Raw genomic sequence first — 23,355 nt, 5'->3', positions numbered from 1 at the left:
AACGTTTTAAAAAAGATACAAGGGTGGAAGGAGATCCAAATGTTACAAAAAATTTTGTCTGGAGGGCAGAGGGTTTGTTACTTTTATCTGCTGTCACTTGGTGTGTACTTGACTGTAGTTTACATCCGTTGGCCAAGCAGAACCTTTTCAGAAATGTCTATAAAGTCAGTGGGATTTTTTTCTTTTTGTGAGCCTCTGTTATCACTCTCAACTCACAGTTCAAAAATAGTTGACAGCACTAAAAATTTAGGCACAACACTGGGTACACGCTCAAACAGTGAAGTGCACAAGCACACACTTCTGGCACAACTCATTTGTGACATGAATGTCGCTCTCCACTTGTTAATACAAGATATACAGAAGACTGGATGTTTTGAAGATATTTATTATTTTAGATGTTAATTTTTTAAGGAAGGAAAAAACTCATCTCTGCCTCTACCGGGAGTCGAACCCGGGTCCCTCGTCGTCCATGAGCTATTAGCTGATCGGTTTCACCGTCCATTGCACGGTTCCGTTCGGCATATATACGCTCTAGCGAAGGAAAATCTCTATCTCCTCTGTAGCTTAGTGGTCAGAGCACTCGTCTGGCAATCGAGGGACCCGGGTTCGACTCCCGGTAGAGGCAGAGATGAGTTTTTTTCCTTCCTTAAAAAATTAACATCTAAAATAATAAATATCTTCACAACATCCAGTCTTCTGTATATCTTGTATTAACAAGTGGAGAGCGACATTCATGTCATATATATAGCCATCTGGTGGCTCGTCGTCCATGAGCTATTAGCTGATCGGTTTCACCGTCCATTGCACGGTTCCGTTCGGCATATATACGCTCTAGCGAAGGAAAATCTCTATCTCCTCTGTAGCTTAGTGGTCAGAGCACTCGTCCGGCAATCAAGGGACCCGGGTTCGACTCCCGGTAGAGGCAGAGATGAGTTTTTTCCTTCCTTAAAAAATTAACATCTAAAATAATAAATATCTTCACAACATCCAGTCTTCTGTATATCTTGTAACAACTCATTTGGTAGAAAATTGCCCATGGCATTAAACCAGAATTGCACTTGGTTTGAAGGAGAGGAAAGCCTCTGTAATTGAACTTCATCAGTTTTTATTATTATTATTACAGTCTTGAAAAATGTGTTTGCATCAAGCTCCATTTTTTTTTAGAGGAAGGAGTAGAAAAACTTATGGAGAGACTTTTTCTCTGAATAATGCTCTGAGGTGAACTCAGAAGAGAAAGTCTATTGGTCTTCACCGGGAATTGAACTATGGTCCTTTTGCAATCTCGGCAAGTTATTTATCTGTTATATGCCACTATAGGAGACATGACTTTGCTTTCCTTATTTCACACACTGCGGGGTGAACAAGAAAGCACTTGTTGAAAAGTGTCGAGTTTTGTTGATATGAGCTCAATGAAACTCTGATCCATGTTTCCAATTCATTGATTGTTCACCAAGGATCAAACAATTTTGCATCAGAGCATTTTAATAATTCTCTCCATTCCACTTGTTGAAAAACACATTGATTACATTGGTTTTTGAATAACATGTCACACCAAGTTTGCATTGAAAAAAAAAAAAATCATAGAAACCCTTGTCCTACTTGCATCCTAAACTTTAAGCCCTTAAGCCACCGTGTTGGGCATTTCACCTGTTGCGGCGTTGTTTTTTTGTATTTGTATAACAGTGGAATATGTTTTGAAAAAGTGCATCAAACTGAACATTTTTTTTTCTCTGTTCAATTTTGTGCATTATATCAATAAAAAAAAAAAAAAAAAAAAAAAACTCAATTTGGCCTTCCAAGTAAAAAAGAAAAACACAAACTTTTCTTATCACAAAGAAAAAAAAGCCTAATCACAAATATTGCACTTTTCAATTACCCAAATCCAGTTTTGGTGACATAGGTTACTTTTAGTGTATAAAAGGAAGTTCTTTTGATGGCAGTTTGTTAGATAGACTTCAGCTGTGTATGATATGCATATACGGAACGATTTCATAATTCTTTTCATCACATTTTACTTGTGAATCATGATCCTAGAAGCATACTTCCAATTAGGAAAAAGTACCCAAATAACGTTGGAACTCAGATATCTCATTCATGTTGCAAGGGGTTGTATAGTTATTAAATGAAGAAATTAACTTTTTATTTGGACACCCTGTCCTTAACAACCCAATTAGAAAGTTGTTACGTTATTTGTCCTGAATCCAACAAAAAATTCCATGGTTCTAAGTACAATATTCACTGAGACATTTGAATTCAGAAATTGGAGCAAAAGTAGGGAAAGAACAGAATAAAATAACAGACAACCCTTCTTTCCCCTGTTTATTCTGCTCTTCCCCAAACTTTTCTCAAATTTACGAATTCAAATATCTCAGTGAATTAGCGCCATGGAATAATGCTTTTGTTAGCCTCAGGACAAATAGGGCAACAGCCTTAATTGAGTTTTAAGGACAGGGTGTCTGTATAAAAAGTTAATTTCTTCATATTAATAACTATACAACACCTTATAACATGAATGAGGTATCTGAGTTCCACACGTTAGTTGGATACTTTTCCTAATTGAAGATAGGCTTTTAGAATCAACGATTTTCGAGTAAAATGCGGCAAAGAGAGTTAGGGAATCACACTGTCTATTTTTAGCATAAACTGTTGGAGTTTTAGTGATGTATGGAAGATATGTAATAGACCAAAAATAATGAAATTAGTGTTCATGTAATTGTTATAACTTTTTTGTTTGCCAGCAACCACATTATATTCTAATAACCAACACATTTTTTTTTGTATAACCAGCTTCAGAGGAAGAGGCACATTGGGAATGACATTGTAGCCATAATATTCCAGGATACCAACACACCTTTTCTACCCTCCATGATAGCATCACATTTTCTTCATTCTTATATAGTTGTTCAGGTCATTGATCCTTTGTCATCAAATACCAGGTAAAAACATTGGGTTGATTCATTATCAGTTGTGAAATTAGTAATTGAATGATTTATAAGTGTATGAAATTATTCTTTTTAATAATTATTAATTTATATTGAAAGTCCTGTATTTTGGCTCAGCAGGGAGAGGGGGGGGGGGAACTCATCTACATCTCTCATTTACTCATCTACAAATCATTTTATGAGGAGGTGGTTAAAGTGTGGTTAGGTCACATACATAAATGAATAGAGCTGCTAACTTACTACATTTACAGGACTTCCACATTATAAATTAATATTGTTTGTTTTATGATTATGGTTGTCAGCACGAAAAAGGAGAGGGGGAGAGGGAAACTATAAAAAAATGAAATATTGAGTGCATGCAGTTTCTTTTCTTAAGAAAGCAGCTCTCCCCCATCCCCAATATTCAAACATTAATTGCCTGGAAAATGTTCTTGCGGTATCACACTACCCAGACCAGGGGTGGCTAACCCATTTCTGCTTCGCACATCAATTAAGACAATTTTGTTGCATGTGTGCCACTCTTTGAATTTCAATTCATAGAACATACATCACATTTTTACAGGACGCAATCATTCTCCTCCCTATTAAAAAATAATGATTTGATAGTCCTCTTTCCTTTGTAAATATGCTTGCTTTGTCACATTTTTGTTTAATGCAAAACATTTCTTAATTTTTGAATCAATATTTAATAGTTATTGATTACATTGAATTTTTTGTTCTGTTTGTTGTAGGTATAAAGTTTCAGTCACAGCAAGGGAAGGTGTTCCATCTTTTGGACCGAATCTCCCCAACCCAGCAGTGTTCTCTCGAGGTTCGGAATTCAGAGAGTTTTTGATAACGAAGCTGATAAATGCAGAAATTGCTTGTTACAAAGCAGAAAAGTTTTCAAAATTAGAAGTAAGGTTTTTTTACCTATTTTTAGAAACAATGAAATGATATAAAAATTTACACAAAAATTACCACGTTTTTAAGACAAATAAATCACACTGGTCGAATGGTCGACGCGTTTCGGCTCTTCAATGGAGAGCCGTCATCAGGACCTCGTGGTCAGAACTCACACGAATGAAGAGTGATGTTTACGTCTGGTCGTCCGAAGAGTTCGCCTTTGTATTTGCTGCGTCCGAGTGGTCTTTGGATGCGAATTGGGGAGCCATCTGTAATCCATGATGTAAAGTAAAGTACTTTACAACAGATGGCTCCCCAATTCGCATCCAAAGACCACTCGGACGCAGCAAATACAAAGGCGAACTCTTCGGACGACCAGACGTAAACATCACTCTTCATTCGTGTGAGTTCTGACCACGAGGTCCTGATGACGGCTCTCCATTGAAGAGCCGAAACGCGTCGACCATTCGACCAGTGTGATTTATTTGTCTTAAAAACGTGGTAATTTTTGTGTAAATTAAAACCAGGCAAAGTTACTCATTTTTTTTTTTTTTGTGATGATATAAAAATTGTTATGTGGAAAGTATTTTTCATTTAATATGTTAATGTAGTTACATTAATGATTCTGATCATAAAAAAAAAAAAAGTCATTGCACGATATTTAGTTTTGGAGCAACTAAGAGTCTTGGACTTAAATTTCAATCCGAAGGTCTGAAAACGGTTATAATTTTAGTATTGTCGCAGATATTAATGCACAGAGTTTCACCATGTTCTTCAAAAGTTCTTATGTGCGTGCATCTCATTATTATTACAGTGCATACTACTGAATGCGATCACATTGGGACCCTTAGCTTTTGTGATAATAATAACTCTTGATTAATAACTATATTGCAAAATAATCCAAATGTATATAAGATGACCTTGTGTCTCGTTTTGCATTTAAAAAAATTGGACAGTTCTATTTTTTTTCACACAAAACTGGTTGCTGGGTATTACGTCCTACCACTACATTTAGCTAGTTCATTTTTGGTAACATCATACATTATGAAACATGAATATTCTCCTTTTACGCTAAGATTGCGTCTTCTTTTTTTAACTCAGCCATTGTGAGAATCTACAATAGTTAACTGTTTCATGTAGATTATGATGCTTTTCTAATGTGTGTACCTGCTGTAGATCCATTGAAAAATCTTTCAGTGGATTAAATATAAATAAGATTAAAAGTACTGCCCAGTATAATTCTCCACAATGTTTTTATATAAATTTTTTATACGTCTCATTCATTTGCTGCATTGATTCAAATACTTTTATTTTATGGTTCATTTTTTTTTAGAAACGAACCAGGATGTCTCTTCTTCAGTCCTTGTTTGATGAGCTCAGAATCAAAACTCAAGAGTTTGCAGGTATTAGTTTTGATTGCAATAAAACTGAAGTCAACGGTAACAGTAGTCGTTTCTTAGATTCTGTTCGAAAGGCTCTATCGAGTAAAGCACGTAGTCAATCTATGGAATCCAACTTGGCAATATCAACATCAACCAAACGTTCCTCATCCAGTATGAGCAACAGCAGTGTCACCATGACTGGGGAAACAACACCAAATGTAAGTAATCTCAAATAGATAAAAGTTCAGAATTATGAAACCAACAAGGTGTATGTGGCCATCATGTAAATTAAAATTCAAAGTTTTCGGGTTTATTGTCCAATGCAATGTAAAGTTTTTTTGTTTGACATTTGGTTCACAAGGGTGGAGAACATTTTCAAAAATTAGAATTACGTAATGGTAAGCGAAAGGCTACTCCTTACGCTTTCTACCTGAAAGGAGGAGAGAATGAAAATCAACAGTGCTTGGTTTTCCATCCTAAAAATGATGAGATTGAAACCCAAGAGCCCTTAGGAACAACTTTGGCCAATGAGGAAAATCTCACTCAATGGACCAATCACGATGAAGCAGTGTGACTCATGCAGGAAGAAGGCGTAAGTAGTAGCCTTTTGCCTACCATTACATAATTTTAGTTCTTGAAAATTTTTGCCACCCGTCGAACAAGACCTCAAAAGACAAAAACTTTACATCACATCCGCCAAAAAATCTTAAAGCTTTGAATTTTGATTTAAGTTCAGAATTATGTTTCACAATTAAAATAAGTAATTACAGAATACAGTTGAAGTTACAATAACTCAAAGCAATATCAATATTATTGTCTGAAACACTTTGAGTTGTGGAAGTTCTACTGCTTTCATTTTGCCTGCAGAAACGAATTTTTTTCAACCACAGCAAAATGCAATCTGAAATATATCATAGTTTTAATTGCTATTGCTTTATATGGGAATGCATTTTTTATCAGTTCTTGCAAAAGTGATCTTGCCATCAGGAAAGAAATAGATAATGATTACTGTTCACAGTTCTCATCTCATTTGGCCATATCTTAAATGTCAGAGGACATTAACTGATCTCATAAAAGTTATTTCCTTACAGGAAAAAATATTGAGAGCGCCCAAAATGTTCAATTAGAATAGAAATGATTGATTATAACATAGAGGCTTGTTTGCATATGTAAATGTCATTTCAAGTGAATGTAGGCTTTGCTGAAATTTCTATAATGTAGAAAATTTGGTTTATAGAAATTTAAATCATATGATGCCTCTTATCTATTTCACCCTCTGACAGCAGTAGTTATACTAACCAGAGTTCTATATCATTAGGTGGATGTTTGAAATAATTTCATAGTGTGATTACTACAACTTGTTAATGTGAATAAATTGGTGATTTTGAAATAAGTAAAAGGAAAAAAAAAGAAACACTTCAATATGCTGCTGGTAGACAACTTGAACTCACCAAAAAGAGTTATTTTTGTGAATTTCAATAGCTTTTTAGGCAGTATATAGTAGTAGTTGTTGATTAGGCAAAATATGCACTTTGCTTAAAGTACAGACACTTTATTCCTTAAAATATCTAAAAATGAGTTGTAAAATCCATCTGACAATTTGTGCATCATTTTTATTTTTTTTGTGCAGTCTGAATAAATCTTTCATGTTTTTTAACTATCATTGGAATCTTGAATTTTATTAATTGCTTTATGTTTTTGGATTCTAGTCATCTAGAGCTCAGAGAGAAAGGCTGATGCATATTTCCTCTCCAAATTCAATGCGAAGGTAATATACATGCCTGCAATTTTCAAATCAGTCAATACACAATTATTGATGCACATATACATACCATTTATATATTATTATAAATAGGAATGTAAAGAAGAAAATACAGTTTGGAGCAGTTTATTGGTTTTCTTCCAATTTAATAATGCAGTTAGACTCTGTTGGGGGGGGGGGGGGGTAAATAGAATTCCTAAAAAGCTCCCATTTCATTATACAGTGCGTCCATAATTAAAAGACCCTATTTTAAAGTAGCCTACAGATGAAACCAGTCATCAGAACATTATTAAATCTTGTGGAGGACTTCATGAAGTGATGGGAATTTATTTCTGGGGGGGGGGGGGATTATTAGTTGCACATGTCACCACCAGAAGACATTTTATCGGGAAATGACACATTTAGGCAAATGTTTATTTTTTATATTGTTACAATTTTAAATATTGTTAAACACTTTTACAAGTGTTACTGCAACAAAACATGTTGCACATGATGGCCATCACTTTTAGACACCATGTGAAATATCAAGAATACATGTTCCACAAGTGTGAACCGAAGTGTGTGTGGGGGGGAAATGTTTATCACTTGGCGTGAAATGCTGCCTTTAAGGTCAAGTAAAGTTCTTGGATTGTCACAACATACTAGACGTTTTAAATGCCCCCAAAGCCAAAAATCACATGAATTCAGGTCCATGGATCGGGGAGGCCATAGATCAGAAAAATGCTGGCTGATGACACGTTCTTCTGTAAAATGTGTTTTAAGAACATACACACTGCATACATTTTTAACACACACTGCATACATTTTTAACACACACTGCAATGTGTGGAGGAGCTCCGTCTTACATGAAGATGACATGCTTAGAGAACTGGAACAATTTCGTTTTGTGACAGCAATGCATATTGCTTCCTGGTGATAAAACATGTCACTGGACCTATAGAACGTAACTCCTCATAGAAGTAGGGGCCGAGAGTAAATGATGCAGTAAATCCACACCATACCATCACTTTTGGTTAATGCAACAGAACCTCTAAGATAGCGTGCAGATTTTTTGGTTTCCAAATTCGGCAGTTCTGAGTATTGACTGCACTATCCAAGTGAAAATGCGCTTCGTCTGTCCAGAGGATATTCCTAGGCCATTCCAAATCGACCTCAATGCGAGCTTGAAACTGCAGTGAGAACCGGAATCAAACATCATAATCATGTGGAAGTAACAGCTGCACAAGTGAAAGTTTGTACAGATAATATCAGAGGATATTCCACATGATCTTATGGACAGTTGAACGTGCTTACCCATCATCTGTACTACACACCTGACACTAGCGCTGTCATGAGAATTTGAAGCTCTGTCCTCTTACACCTGAAGCGAAACCTACTGTACTGTGTCTATAGAAACAGGCTTTCTTCCTCTTCCAGGACGAACAGCCAATGATCCTATCGTTTTAAATTTTGTTATCATACTCTGAAAGTTTTTAACATTCATTCAATCATACATTCAAATCCTCATCAAAGTTCGATATTTCCGTTGAGCAGTTACTGCGGAATTGCTGTTTTGGTAAACCAATTTAACCAAGAAAGCGGGATCTCGTAAACTTATCGTTATTATGAGCAGCAAACACATTGAGGAAACAAGATCTCTAGGAATGTTTCTAGGTTTTATAACAGCTTCTGCATGACATCACATAAATTTACATGTTTACTACAGGTATTCAAAGTGAAATGCCCTCTGGTGGCGACATGTGCAACTAAGTTTTTTCCCGTTGAAACAAATTCCCATCACTTCATGAAGTCCCACAAAATTGTACACTTTTCTGATGACTGGTTTTGCCTGTAGGCTACTTTAAAATAGGGTCTTTTAATTATGCACACCCTTTATTTACTATACTTCATTATATATAATCCACAGATTATACGCTAAAAAGGCATTCAAATTTCTTGGTGCAGATTATATAGGGTTCCCAGCAGCCTAGAAAGTCAGTAGGATGGAAAATGATCTGGAAAAATTTAAAATATTTGTAAAAAGTCGGGGTAATATGTAAACATTTGATAAAAGTCTGAAAAAATTCTTTGAAGAGAAAAAACAAACTCGAAAAATATTTGACAGATTGAGATTTTTGAATTATATTTCATTCTTCCAGAGTTTTGGTCAGGGAAGATTTTTCATCCCTCGGAAGTATGCAGTACTGATTGTTCATTGCATGAATATATCCTGATAGAGAGGTGCTGATTTAAGAATATATTGCTATGTTTTTAGGGATTGCCGTAACAGGAGTTTCGACTCTATCAGCACAAGCGGTGTTCCTACTCTGTGGAACCGAGCCAACAGTAACCAGAGCACCCCAGTGTCTAGCCCAGATACACCACCACTACCGCTTATGAAGATTCATCCATCAGAATCAGACTCATCCAGTGTTAACAGTTTTGAGATGGACCATGCTCAATGCCATCCTACAGATTCTGGGTTGGATACCATGTCCTCTCCAGGAGAAAATTCTTGTAATTGCTCACGATGCTTGGACTATGATGGTAGGTTCTTCAGATATGCATAGCTGCCAAGTCTTTCGAATTTTAGCTTCATCTCTCAACCTCCCGAAAAGTTCTTAAATCATGTGTCATGAAGTCACGTGCAGTCACATGCAATAACAAACTGAATTTTTACAAAAATCACAAAAAATCCATAACTGTCCCTAAAAATTCTCTACTTCATTTAAAAAGAATCCCCACTTCTGAAAACAATCCCTAAGGAATTTCTTGTGGGGCAGAAAGTCTTTTGCCTCTGTTTTTTTTCCACTTTTGAAATGACGTCACACATCGTAAATGAGGGAATAGAGGAAAATTCATTTTTAAGGAAGTTTTACAAACCCTCTGATAGTAACAAGAAAAATTGTTTGTCTTATCGTGCAGGGAAATAGCTTAGCAGCCGATATATAGTTCATAGTCTTCATAGTCTTGGATAATAATTGAAGATTATAGTGACGCGCATGTGGTAAAAACTTTCTCTTTTGTTGAAGTTATGTATGTGCGATAACAAAACAGCATACTGATAAGCAAAAAAAATATTTAATCAATCTTAAAGATACTTATTCCCCGATAAATTTCCTTTCATCAAACATTCCAGAAAAGGGCAGACTTTTTCTTTTTGTACAAGTTGTGTTACGAACATAAACATCGGTCATGGTGGAAAGAATGACATCATCACCCATGTGAAATCAAAAAACATCAAGCAGGTTTCACAAAAAGTCAGTGTTCTTCAAAAATTGATGCTTTTTCCCCTTCATCTTCCGATCATTTTGGGGTCATTCGCACAGAATGTTTGTTCACATCGTTTCTGATTGAACACAATATTTTTTTTAGATCACCATTAAAGCTTTGGCTTCCAATTTCACTTGTTTTTTGTGTAGGGATTTTATTCCCAAGGGTTTAACTTCCATGTGAGTAAAATCCCTATTTTATTTGACTTCAATTTTTGAGTAGGGATATTATTCCCTACTTTATGTGTAGAAAATGCCTATTTTATTTGGAAAAATCCCTTTTGTATTTATTAGGGAGTGGTTTTAGTGTAAAATATGAGTCCACGTGAAAATCTCCCTAATTTTCATTTTCAAAAGTTGGCAGCTATGGATACGTCATACTCGATAATTTATTTCATTGTTTTATTGGTAATTGTTTCAGTGTGTGTTTTTTTTTTTTGCATCTTCACAACATTACAGATTTTTTTTATTAATATACAATGAAAATCCTGTATAACAATATGAGGATTCTCTGCTCCTGTGATGCACTGTTCATAGTGTTAATATATTTCATCTATAATGATAAATCTTTTATAAGTGTATATCTGTCCAGTCGCTTGAGTATTATTATATTGGAGTTTACTGAAAAATTATTGAAGATAATGCTATTTGAACTACTCAGTATTTCTTTTGCTCATGTTGCGAGCTTCTTCAGCCTGAGAAACATGCATCTGGGTGACTTCTAAGTTTATTCAGTAAGAATTTTATTCTTTGTTTCCTTAGCCTTGCTGAGGCAGCTCGAAGCATTCAAGCAAGATCTTTGTAAGCTCAAGGATGAAAAGCGGGATTTATTGAAGCAAAATTTCGTAAGCATTGAATCATGTTAAGCAAAGATATAATTTTGCAAAAATCATTCCAAGTATCAAAGTATCCTAGATGTTTTAATATATCATGGCAAATATAAATTCATCAAATTTTTTTTAATCAATTTATTATTTTAACCCTTTATATCCTGATGGTACTTTAAAGTACCGGGACAGTTAATTTGTTTTGAACTAATTTTTTCAAAAACATTGTTTTTTTTGTCTTGAATTAGAACTAAAATAACCTACCAAATAATTTACATGATAACTATTTCTTATTATCGTTACATTTATACTTTTATTTTAATTTATTATAATTTTCTTCTTATTCTACTTTTCACGATGTTGTACGTATATAAAAGGTGAAATGGATTAATTAGTAATATAAAAAAAATAGTTGTTCAAAAGATAATAAATCTATTTTACTTATTTGATATGGAGACAAATTTGATATGCCTTCCTTTATATATTTAACCACTCAGGCTATAAACAGCTATAAGCACAAGATAAAGGTTGATTAGATAGAGATTTCTCGCAATACTAGTATTTATGTATTCATATTCAATAGGTGTAGTAGGTGCGTCAGACTACTAGATGAAAATTAACCTATAAGGGGCTTTGTGCACACATATTAGTTTTGTCTGTCGAGCATCACATGACCACAACTGTCTTAATGAATTCAGTGGCTAGGCCCAAGCATTCTTCAGGACTGCTTTCATCATTCTGATAAAAGATCAAATTTGAGTATATCCGCTTTGACTTAAGGGTACATTTGTTCAGACGTCACTGACTACAGAACTGGCATTCTTAGTACAAGCCCATTGAAAAATTTTCTTGCGCTCTTGTGTTCTAATGCAAGAGGAGATTTAGAATTGAATCCCCAGTATAATTCCAAAAAATTCATGAACTTTGAATGCAAAATATAAAGTCAAATACAATAACATAAGATGAATGAATCTGAATTTCATCTTTGTAATATTTGAGTTTCAATTATTTCTTGTGGGAAATTTTGCTCTGATATAAATGAGTGTGTTGGATTACGAGCACATTTATGGGACAAATTATAATTGTAAAATGAAGTTCCTACATTGAAAATATAGTGTAGGCCTAAACTTTATTAGTGACTTCCAAAAGTTGTTCCTTGGACTTCTATGCAGAGGGTTTTTCAAATTCTGTAACAGCAAGAAACATAAGCAGACCTGCCAACTCTCCGGATTTAGGTGTGAGATTCAGAATTTTTCATTCTTCCTCCTGCTCTCCGGATTTTGGCAGAAAATTACGCGAGCTTTCAGGTTGTCGTGGCGTCAATGACTGCCATGGTCGTTAGGGAAAACAGTCAGAGGACAGCCGTGGTAATTTCCATCGAACAGCTGTAAAAAAAAGTCTTGGTGACCGCATTTAAGCAACTGGCAAAGACGTGACTTTGTTTACGTATCTTTTATCGGCAATCATTTATCAGGGGGAAGCCCTTGGTTGCCGAAATTCCTGTATAATCGTTATTGTATTCTATTAACAGCCATGCGGTAAACAAGTTTTTTCGACAGCAGCTTTGTATTTTGAAGTTTTTTAAATTGTTTCCTTTGATTAAATATGTCTTCAGAAAGAAAATATAAAATTTAAGCTATGTAAAGCTTTTAAGAGTTCATATATCCAAGATTTATCAATCACACTGATAGCATCCACGAAAAGAAACACTTATGTTTTATGAACAGTATGTAGATGTGATTTCTCTATTCTGCATGGAACAACTGATATGCAATTATATTCTGCTCAGGGACAAAGCACAAGCTGCCTTGGGAGGGGGGGGGGGCACTGAACTTTTTCTTGAATGATTAAATTTTTTTTTCAAAAAAATATATTTATTTTGAATTTTTATTTTTTTCATCAAGTCTATGAGTACCGGGGAGGGTACCCTCCTCGGGAGAATCTCCGGATTTCTGGATTTCAAAAGTTGGCACGTCTGCATAAGCATCAGTGCATATTAATTTAACATAGAAATTTTTCACACATTGTCACTGTTTTCACATTGCTATTCTGTTATGGGTATAATCGGTGATGACTAAGGTAATCAATGTTTGACTGTACCCTTGTTATGTTTGTATTCTCAATTAAATTTAAAGTATATTAATTTGAGGCTATTTTGCATCAATGCTGAAAAAAGGATTAAATGTTACCTAGTGCAGCTGTTGTTATGAATATTTCCAAAAAGTTTCAATTCTCCTCGACAGGAGACGTTATCAGTCAACTCATATATTTGAGTTACTGTTGCATTCGTCATTTTGTAACTTTAAATATCACTTTTTCTTGACAAAAGTTCCAGCTGAAACAGAGAAGCATGAATATGTTTAGCAAACAATATCCAACAAAATTGCGGATGTATCAGTAGCTCAAATATATGAGTTGACTGATAACATACCTGTTAGGCAGAATCAAAATTGCTTGGAAATACTCAGAATATACAGAAATACTCAGCTGGGTAACCTTACATCCTTTTTTCAGCAGTGGTGCAAAGTAACCTCACATCACAGTATTAAAATTTTAAAGTTTGATGCATCAGTTAGTGCCTTGATAAAATACTTTTTGAGCATGGTATTGCAGAAATTATTGGCATTGCGCAAGTTTTAGTTTAAAAAAAATTATCACAAATTTATGTATATTTTACCATCTTGAATTTAGGCCTTCCAACGAGAAATCAAGAAACTGAAGGAGAAAGAGATGAAACTAACCACTGAACTGTCATTGGCCAAACGTGAAATGACCTACCTGCATGTACAGCTCGCCGAATTGAGTGCCACTGATAGATACACAACTATATAAAATGGACTACATGATAAAATATTATACATTTGTGAAAAAGTTGCATTGCTGTATATTAATTTTGTGTCAATTAATGATGCTATTATTTCCTTCCCCCCCCCCCCCCATCCCTGTTGTATATGTGTTGCTTGTTGCTCAAATTTTCTCTCCATCAAAAGAATCTATGTAAATTGATCGATTGCAATGTTGTTATGTGTTACTGAAGTCCATTTCCATTCTTCTTATGTCCCCCCCCCAATTGCAAAAACGTAGATTTTTGAATAATGTGCAATGAAGCAATGGGAATTCATTTGACCGGAATTGTAAGGGTAATTTTGATATACATAAATTATTTAATGATTTAGATTACGGATGCAGAAACTCTGACCCACTGACCAGTCTAGCCAATTTAGGATTTTTATCAAGCCCACAAAGCAATTTTAAAAAATATATCATTGTTTCAAAATTCACTTTAGGACATAAAACTAAATGTAATATGTATACATTATAGAATTATATAACATGTTATTGATTTTAGTGCAATGAAACAAAAAAAAAAAAACAAAAAAAAACTGTATTCACCCCTAAAATGAGTCTGAAAAATGGTTGAGTCGTGCAATCTTTGATTAAATGTTTGATTGAGTGTGGAAAATTATTACTATAAAGCAAGATTTGACAAATAGAGAATTTAGGCACTGATCAAGTAGGGTGCCCAGCAACCTAGAAAGTAAGGAAATAAGGAGAAAATGTGAAATATTTGACAAAAGCCAGGGAAATATGTCGAAAGCAATTATTTGAAAGGGGGGAAAAAAAACTCGAAAGGCATCTGGAAGGTTAAGATTTTGAGTTAGCCTTTATTTCTTTCTTCATACAAGAGCTCTGATCAGAGAAAGTCAAAAGAAATTTTTGAGTTTTTGTCAGGGAAATGATCAAGTAATTTTTACTGGGAACCCTGCCATTGAAATATATGCTCCAAAATAGTTTTATTTTTGATTTTTATGCCACTTGGTGAACCCTTTCCATGTTAGCAGACATGCTGACATAAATTCCAAAAATTTTGTGTTTCCTTCAGGCAGACACCTACATAGGGAGGGCCAAAGGATTCAAGATGATCTAAAATTAAAAATATTTTTAAATATCTTTGAAAAATAATTAAAATATTGAAAGATCGATCTTAATCAATTTCTGTTAAAAAGCTTTTTGAAAGTTACTGAAAATTCTCTGAAAGAAATTTGTTGTGGCTCTTCTCCCCCCCCCCCCTCCCCAAGTGTGCTCACTCCCAGGGCCTTAACTGGGGGGAGAGGGAGCACCTGCCCCGTGCGGAACATTTTAGGGAGGTGAGTGGAAATTTTTTGAAGGGATAAAAAGTGTTCTTAAATTATTTGTTTCAATTCAACTTCACTTGATATACAATATAATATTTTATAAGTGTAACATGAGCAGTAAAAACTAATACAATTCAAAAATTAAATAAAGTGTTTATGTTACTCAAATTTCATGGTTTCAAAATTCAAAGATGACTTTTACTCCAAAAAATAATATGAAAAAAAACCACTTTGTTGCAAAACTGTTTCATTTTAAAGTTGGGGGGCGGCAACCCCCCCCCCCCCCGAGGAATAACAAAAACCCTAGTTCCAGCCCTGCAGTGGTGGTCAGCCAATGTAGGTTTCCTGCAGTTTTCCAACTTCGAGGTGCAAATGCTGGCTGGTCCCCATTTGAAAAGTTCTCCCAGCAGAGAGCAGGTATATTTACTTTGTGATGCTTATATCAGGACCATATCTAGAAGTTGGGGGGAGGGGGGGGGGAGGCAAGGAAGGCACCGGGCAGCAAAATTTAGGAGGTGAAAAATTTTAGGTGGGGAACCAAAAAAACCGTTATAAAATTACGAAATTTTAATGTGTTGAGGTGGCAAAATCATATTTGCCCTAGACGGTAACATCCCAGTGACGGCTCTGCTTCCTCCAAAGATCGATCCTTTGTTCAGCCTTAGCTCTCAGGTTTCATATCAGTAATCACACATAGAAAATTTTTAGTCATCAAATTCCCATTATTTAGTTGTGTGATTTGTCAAACCTTGCAATAAGGGAGTGCATGCATCATGTGTCAGCAAATACATTTTTTTTTTCATTTAAAACATTTGTAAAAGGATATATACAGTGCTCATGAGACTATTTATTGTCAAGTCCTAAATTTTCCGTACTTTCAAGTACGGATCTTATGAAAAAAACTTCATTGAAATCAAGCAAAATTTGGAACTTATTAAAACACTTTCTTGATTTATTGTGATTTGCACTAACACATATTCTACATACAAGAAGGGGACTATATAATAGTTTCTTTCTCTCATTTAACAACTCAATGTCAAGGTATCAATGTTTGGTTTTACAGATACAGTAAGACCCCTCTTAATGGACACCCCTCCTTTACCAAATAATAATTTTTCCTTGTATAATATAAGTATACATTTCAAACCCCTGATTTATGCCACCCCTCTTTTACGATCAATTTTTTTTCACCCGCTGGTGTCTGCAAAAGTGAGGTTTTACTGTAGTATTTTTTGAAGTACATTTAGTTTTCAAATTTCCTTCCCCCCCCCCCCCACCCCCCGATGCATATTGTTACAAAATGTAATACATAATGCAGAAATTCTTAGTCATGAAAATCAATATTAATTTGATCTATTGTATTTCTCCACAAAAATCGGTGATATCTCTATCATAATTGGAACTTTTAAGGGACATAATGAGGAAATGTTCAACAAAGGTTTGATTCATTTTCTATGTTTTATTTTTTATGTATTTTATGCTTTTTCTTGCTTTTTGTACATAGATATAGTATACCAAAGTTGTTGTGTCGAGTACTCATATTTCTTATGTGTCTGTGTTGAGTGATGCGATAAAAATATTGATTTTTTTTTTTGAAGAAAAATTCATGTGAAGTCACAGAGATGCACAGTTTATTGTGACTAAATGAAGTTTGCGATCTGATGGTTAGTTTTGTTTTCGATTTTATGTCTGTTGTATCAGAAAGTTGAATTATATATAATATGTAAAAATTCTGTAAAGGGGGAAAAAAAACAAACTGGGAAACATTTGGAAGGTTAAGATTCTGAATTATATTTCTTTCTTCAGGAGTTTTGGTCAGGAAAAAGATTAGGGGAAATTATTAAGCAGATTTTGCTGAAAATATGCACAATTCATAAATTTCTCATTTCACTGTTCTCATTCTTTCTCAAATGAGAAATCTTAGCTTTCGATTGGAGGAAATAATCAAGTTATTAGATTTGATGATGGCCAAGGCCGCAACTAGAAATGAAAATTTACTCTCATTTGGGACCAGCATCCATTTTTGCCACCCCCTACTTTTGAATGGAAAGAGAGTAAATTCGTCGCACTTCATATAGTACGTGGGGCACCAGAACCCGTCCCCGCCTTCTAGTTGCACCCAAATTATGGTCATCTAAGCCATTTTCATATAATTGTTATTTTTTCCTCATCATCTTCCCTACATATACAAATCACTGACTTGAAGATTTAAATACGGGAGAACATCCTCAAACATTCTATTATTTGCATTATGCTGCACCAGCGTTGATGTTAAATAGTTTTAGAAATATCGTGCATGAGAGCATTTCTGAACCTTGTTAATTAAGAAAAATATACTATGGGTCATTAAAAAAATGCTATTTGTTTAATTTGGCATAATTTCCAAACAATGTAATGCCATGTTTTTTCATTCTTCTGGTTCAGCAGTTCTCAGCAACCTGAATAGTTAAAGAAAGGATAAAATATTTGTTTGAAGTCAGAGAAATTAAAAAATTTTTAATATTAGTCATCAAATAATTCTGTGAAGAGAAAAACCAAAACTCAAAAACATTTGGAAAGTTTATTGAGTTATACAGGGTGGATGTAAAGTTCTGGATGCATTTTTAAAATTAATAATGAATCAAATAATTGACATAAAAAGGTGTTGTTTGCAGTTAGATACTTATCACAATGAATTTAAAAAAAAATTCAAATTTCACTCTCTGGTAGCACTGTAAAACAAAAAACATAATGCATAAAATGCAATACAAACAGTGCATAATCAATATTTATGACAATTTGCGAAACATAAAACTACCACATTTCAATACAATCACTTTTTCACCTATTTAGATGTAGCCTGAGCTGAAAAGGGTGTTCCTATTGAAATGTGATAGTTTTATGTAATAAAAAAAATTGTCATAAACATTAACTTCACACTGTTTCTGTTGCATTTTTTATGTTATGTAGAGTATTGGAAGGCCACGTTTGCATTGAAATTTGAACTTTTTTGAACTGTATATTGAAGGTTAATTTACGTTGTATATTTTCTATTTTGAAATTTGCTTCTTTGGTGTTGAAAAATGTTCTGTATATTTCGAGTAATCTGAATAGGTTTCTTTGTGAAATATGATGACACATTCTTGGTATCTCCTTGAAATATTGCTGCAGCAAGGGATATTTTTAAAGTATGACCTTTTTGGCTATAAATTTTTGAGAAAAAAAAAATCGAGCTTTGTAATTTTTCAAATAAACACGTGCCATTTTGAATCATATAGGCCAGGGTCTTCAATCTTTCAGACACGGCAGGCCAAATTGAAACTTCCCATGAAGCCTGCGGCCAGACCACCAACTCATGTAATTTAGTGACTTCCTAATAGAAGGGGTCAATGGGACTTTGACTTAAACAAGGACAAAAATAATTGAAGACTTTTATTTATTCTGAAATCATTTCCTACATCAAATTATCAATTTCAATTAGTTCTGAAATAATTTTTTTCGCTAATTCTTAAAAAGTTTTTGACCAATTACTGATTAATAATGTAATAGATACATTTTAATCTAAAATCACTATAAATGATTCCTTAATTATTTATTTCAGTAGTTCTGAAATTATTTTCTTTCTCAATATATCTTGAAATCATTTCTTTCAATAATTTTGTTGCTGCTCTTTTATTGACTGTGGAATGATTTCTATGAGAAATTACGAAATTGTATCTCTGATTGATTTTTTAATTATTTTTTTTGTTGTTTGTGAAATTATTTGCTTCAAAAATTCTATTTTTTTTCCTTTCCATATTTCGTGAATTTTCATCAATTTGTTCCGGAATTGTTTCTTTCATCAATTTGTTCCGGAATTGTTTCTTTCATCAATTTGTTCTGGAATTGTTTCTTTCATCAATTCCAAAATTATTTTTTTCTATAGTAAATTATTTTTCAATGTTTTCAACCATTTTCTGAAAATGGTCGGTTTTTGATTGGTCTGAAATGCTCCATTTTCTGAAAATGAAAAATGACAAAGCTCAGAGGGCCAAATGTGACCTCCAGGCCAAGACCCCTGGATGTAGGCAGTGCATAGGCTAAAGGTTTTCTAGGCTGTATTAAGAGATGGTATTTTTTCGGCCCGAAATATAGTGAGAAATTGAATGTTTTGGATGTTATGCTGAAACTAATATTTGAAAAGAAAAGTGATTTGTCCTCTTGCATACTGGGCAAGTGTGCTAACCAATACACCAGAGACACACATTTCAATTCCTTAAAACACGCATTAGTAACGTGAAGCGATGAGTAGAGACATAGCAGCCCCCCTTAACTACAGCAATTTTCGCCCCAGTTGGCGTTTTTGTATTAACAGATGAAATTTTTTCGGCCAGAAATATACTGAGAAATTGAATTTTCTGGATGTTATGCCAAAACCAATATTTGAAAATAAAAGTGAGTGTCTCTGGTGTATTGTTAGCGCACTTGCCCGATATGCAAGGGGACAAAAATCATTTATCTTTCCAAATACTAGTTTCGGCATAATATCCAGAAAATTTCTCAGTTTTCTAGGTTATTGGTTTACTTCCTTCATGGGAAATAATGTTTGTTATTTTTCTTCCTCACTTCAAGAAATTCGACGAGAGATAGATTGTTAGTCAAATCTCTGTAAAATTTATAGTACCTGCTATGACGTACTATGAGTGAGGGCTGTCGAAGCTCCAGATCTGGGACTCTGGATAATTGTTATCATTTTTCTTTTTTTCCACAGTATGAATTCACTACAGAAGGACTTGTGAAATCTGGCATGGACGAGTCAACTAATAAAAAAAATTGAAATAGTGTACAAAATATTTGGGGGGGGGGGGGAAGAGGTATCATTAAGTCTGCTTTTAACTGCTATATTTTACAATAACGGGACATATCACATAGGTGGTGCGCAGCTCAAACTTTTTTAGCATTTCCATCACACGACTTGAATTATCATCATGATTTTGAATGCTGTATGTTTATTTGCAAAGTTTGTCAGAAACCACTACACGTGCATAGAGCTGCCCTTAAAGGTGTGCGACAGGTGCGTCACACCAGACCCCGCACTTGTGTTAATAGAAGGGAAAAAATATACATATATGTTATCAAATACATTATTTTCCTAGTAAACAAGGTGTCTGAGCTTCAACTGATTTGATTCTGGAGTTTTCATCAATTTTGGAATTATTTCCCTTATTAATTTTCATCATTTCTGGGATTTTCCCTCTTACTAATTCCGAGATTTTTCTTTAATTTTGTGATTTTTTACTGGGGAGTAGATATTTTTCAGCATTCCTGTATATTCTGTGATAATACATGAATCTTTGGAGATGCCAGATTTCCCTCCCTTACAAAATACATTAAAATCAGGGCTCAAATTATTTTCGCACCAGACCTTGCCTCTGATAAAGGTGGCCCTGCGCATGTGCGTGGTCGTCTTTACGTATTGGTCTGATCTAGGGACCCCAGATAAGGAAATTCGGTCTTGCCATGATTTCTGAGAGCATGTGAATTGATAGACATTCTTTTTCAACTCAGTAGGGGCCCATTGATGCTCTGAAGGTGGCCCCGCAAATGCATAAAATCATGGACATGTTCATTTTGAAAACAAATTGCCAAAAGTTCTTTACTTTGAATATATCTAGCATCAACGCCCCTTCCCCCACATGTTTAAAATTGTATTTTATCGCATTCTCCCTGTTTCCGTGTCAGTGCTTTTCTGAAGATTTTAACACTGGACATTATTTTCTCGCTTCTTTGATGTCACAGAACAATATTGTTATCGCTGGTTAGTGTTATTTCCTCTCCATCCTTCACTGAAATACACACAGTAGCAAAGATTGAGTTACACAGACGTATTCTGTCTTCCAGTGAGTCCACGCCAAATTCAAAAAATTGGATTGTAAATATTGTTATTGTAGAGCTTATCGAAATGTACAGTATTTTATTAGTGTTTGTGTGCGAGCCGACTATGCTTTAATTGAGAGACTAAAAGGCGGAGAAGGTTGTATTTTGTACACGTGGTTGTTTTGCATTTGTACTTCCCTTTGGTACAAGCAATAAAGATTGATGTTTCATGCATTCCGTTTTCGCATTTATTACATTCATTTCAAATACAAGTACAAGGCCACAACAGGCAAAATGCTCAACAAGCTGGTTGAGAAAAAGATGCCCATAACAAATATGGAGAGATGTCAGATACTTGTAAAATATAGTGACCCCCAATTAAAAGTGCAATTACAAAAACTAAAAACTATATATACATGATAAAACATGATACGCTGCCCATAAAGAATACTTATGGTTGTCTTATTCTAAGTATGGAAAGCTTCTCGATTTATCCCCAAACATGTTTATCGTATTTCTTTTTAAACGTGCCAATTGTGTTAGAATTTACTACTTCCGGGGGTAAGCTATTCCATTTATTGACAACCCTATTAGAGAATAATTCCCTGCAACACCATAACCTGGAATATTGTCCCTTACCAATCGATACTATTGTCCCCTTGTAAAACCAGTCGATTGGCGGTGTATAAATAACTCGTGGTCCATTCTTGAAAATTTTGAACACTTCGAAATCATATTCCCCCACGACACCTGCGTTCTTCCAATGTAAATATCTTCAAAAAATGAAGTCACTCTTCATATCTCAAGCCCCATTTGCCAACAAGGACGCGTTTAATCGAAAAAGATTCTTTTTACAGCAATTTTTTTGCAGTATAGTGGTGTCCTCGGATAGGTAGGTGCTAATTGAAATACAATAATGGTGTGATGATATTCAAGATTTTCTTTAAAGCAGGAGTTTGCTGTCCCACGCATAGGCGCCGGAACGGGGGGGGGGGACTGAGAAAGTTTAAGCCTCCAAATAAAAAGTTTACGAGGGGTCTGAGCCTCCAGCCTAACTATTAATAAATATGCAATGCAATGCATCACTTCCCCCCCACCCCACTCCTGCATAAGGACTTGCGTCCCGTATGTACAGGACAACAGGCAACTCTTTCACCCCGCCCCCAATATTTTCTTTTCCTGTCGCCTCTGGTTCCACGGCCCATTTGTGTCAACAAGATAGGTCCATGGCCATCTGTGCAATAAAAAGACCACGCACAGACCTCCTTTAAAAAATAATAATATTCGGTAAACAGTGGAACCTCTCGATAACGGACAGTTTTGGCACCGAAAATCCTGTCTGCTAACGGAGATTGTCCATTAATGGATATTAAAATACACTAAAACTCCTCTTTTATGGTCAAATAATAATTTCACGGTTCTGTTCATAAAATATGAATTGCGATTTACGGTACATTTTTTTTTGTCTCGCCAATGTCCGCAAAAGAGAGGTTTTACCGAACATTGAAGCCCGTGACTTTGTTCAACAAATCGGTATCAGCATAGAACAGTGTTTCCCAAAGTGGGCAATATCGCCCCCTGGTGGGTGATGGAATAGTTCAAGGGGGCAATAGAACCTACTGATTTAACATAGGATCCTATGGGTTTACTTCAGTTGGGGGGCGATAACAGGAAAAAATTTCTGATGAAGGGGGCGATATGGAAAAAAAAGTTTGGGAGACTATGGTATAGACTAAGAGTTCTGGACCCAGGGGTTCAAGGACCCTTTGGTACTCTTCGAGAGATTTCATAGGTTCCGTGAGCTTCGATTTAAAAGAAAACCCAGTAAAAGCGCCCGTGGTCTTGTATGTTATAAAGGGACACAAAGCGTCCGTGGAACACAGGGTAAAGACAGGGCCGTCTTAAGAGCACCATAGTCCCCCTGGGCCAAGTGGTTTTTCTGAGGCCCTACCAGGTAAATTATAGAAAATTTCAACCAGATCTCATTCTTGTGAGGCCCCCGGGCCTTAACCGGGTAGGCCCATGCGTTAAGATGGCACTGGGTAAAGAACCCCTTATATATAGACACTGACTGATCAAGTCACCATGAATATCTATTTTTGGATTTGTTAGAAACGGTTGTCGAACCAGAGCTATTGAAATAGCATCATGGGGGGGGGGGGGGCCCAGGGTGTAACACATTGCACGCGAGTGACAAATCCAGCAACGGCAAAGTGCAGTAGGTCCGCATACACGGTTTATAACGGTGGACTCGTTGCGGATTAGGAGCGCAAGTTCTTATAACCGTCTCATTTGCATATTTCCACCGAAGTCGCTCGTACCAGCGCCACCTATT

At 35.2% G+C, this 23,355-nt stretch overlaps 1 protein-coding gene and 1 non-coding gene across 3 annotated transcripts in view; both read left to right on the top strand.

The window, feature by feature from the left end:
* Positions 1–14,439, top strand: part of RapGAP1 (Rap GTPase activating protein 1) — a 69,717-nt gene extending 55,278 nt beyond the window's left edge. For both annotated transcript variants that reach the window (XM_089232065.1, XM_089232066.1), the window contains 7 exons: positions 2,788–2,936; positions 3,674–3,839; positions 5,161–5,427; positions 6,919–6,977; positions 9,226–9,497; positions 10,985–11,067; positions 13,741–14,439. In XM_089232065.1, the coding sequence (XP_089088191.1) occupies positions 2,788–2,936; positions 3,674–3,839; positions 5,161–5,427; positions 6,919–6,977; positions 9,226–9,497; positions 10,985–11,067; positions 13,741–13,881 (1,137 nt within the window). In that variant the 3' untranslated portion in view covers positions 13,882–14,439. The remainder of the gene's footprint in view (positions 1–2,787; positions 2,937–3,673; positions 3,840–5,160; positions 5,428–6,918; positions 6,978–9,225; positions 9,498–10,984; positions 11,068–13,740) is intronic.
* Positions 554–625, top strand: TRNAA-GGC (transfer RNA alanine (anticodon GGC)). The gene has a single exon. It is a non-coding gene; the product is annotated as a tRNA-Ala (tRNA).
* Positions 14,440–23,355: the final 8,916 nt, after the last annotated feature.

The sequence above is a fragment of the Pholcus phalangioides genome, unplaced genomic scaffold (assembly GCF_987345545.1).
Source record: "Pholcus phalangioides strain wild (caught in Gottingen) unplaced genomic scaffold, Ppha-v1.0 ptg000005l_1, whole genome shotgun sequence".
NCBI classification, from domain to species: domain Eukaryota; kingdom Metazoa; phylum Arthropoda; class Arachnida; order Araneae; family Pholcidae; genus Pholcus; species Pholcus phalangioides.
Note: the sequence above shows the minus strand (reverse complement) of the source record. Positions and strands in the feature narration are given on the sequence as shown.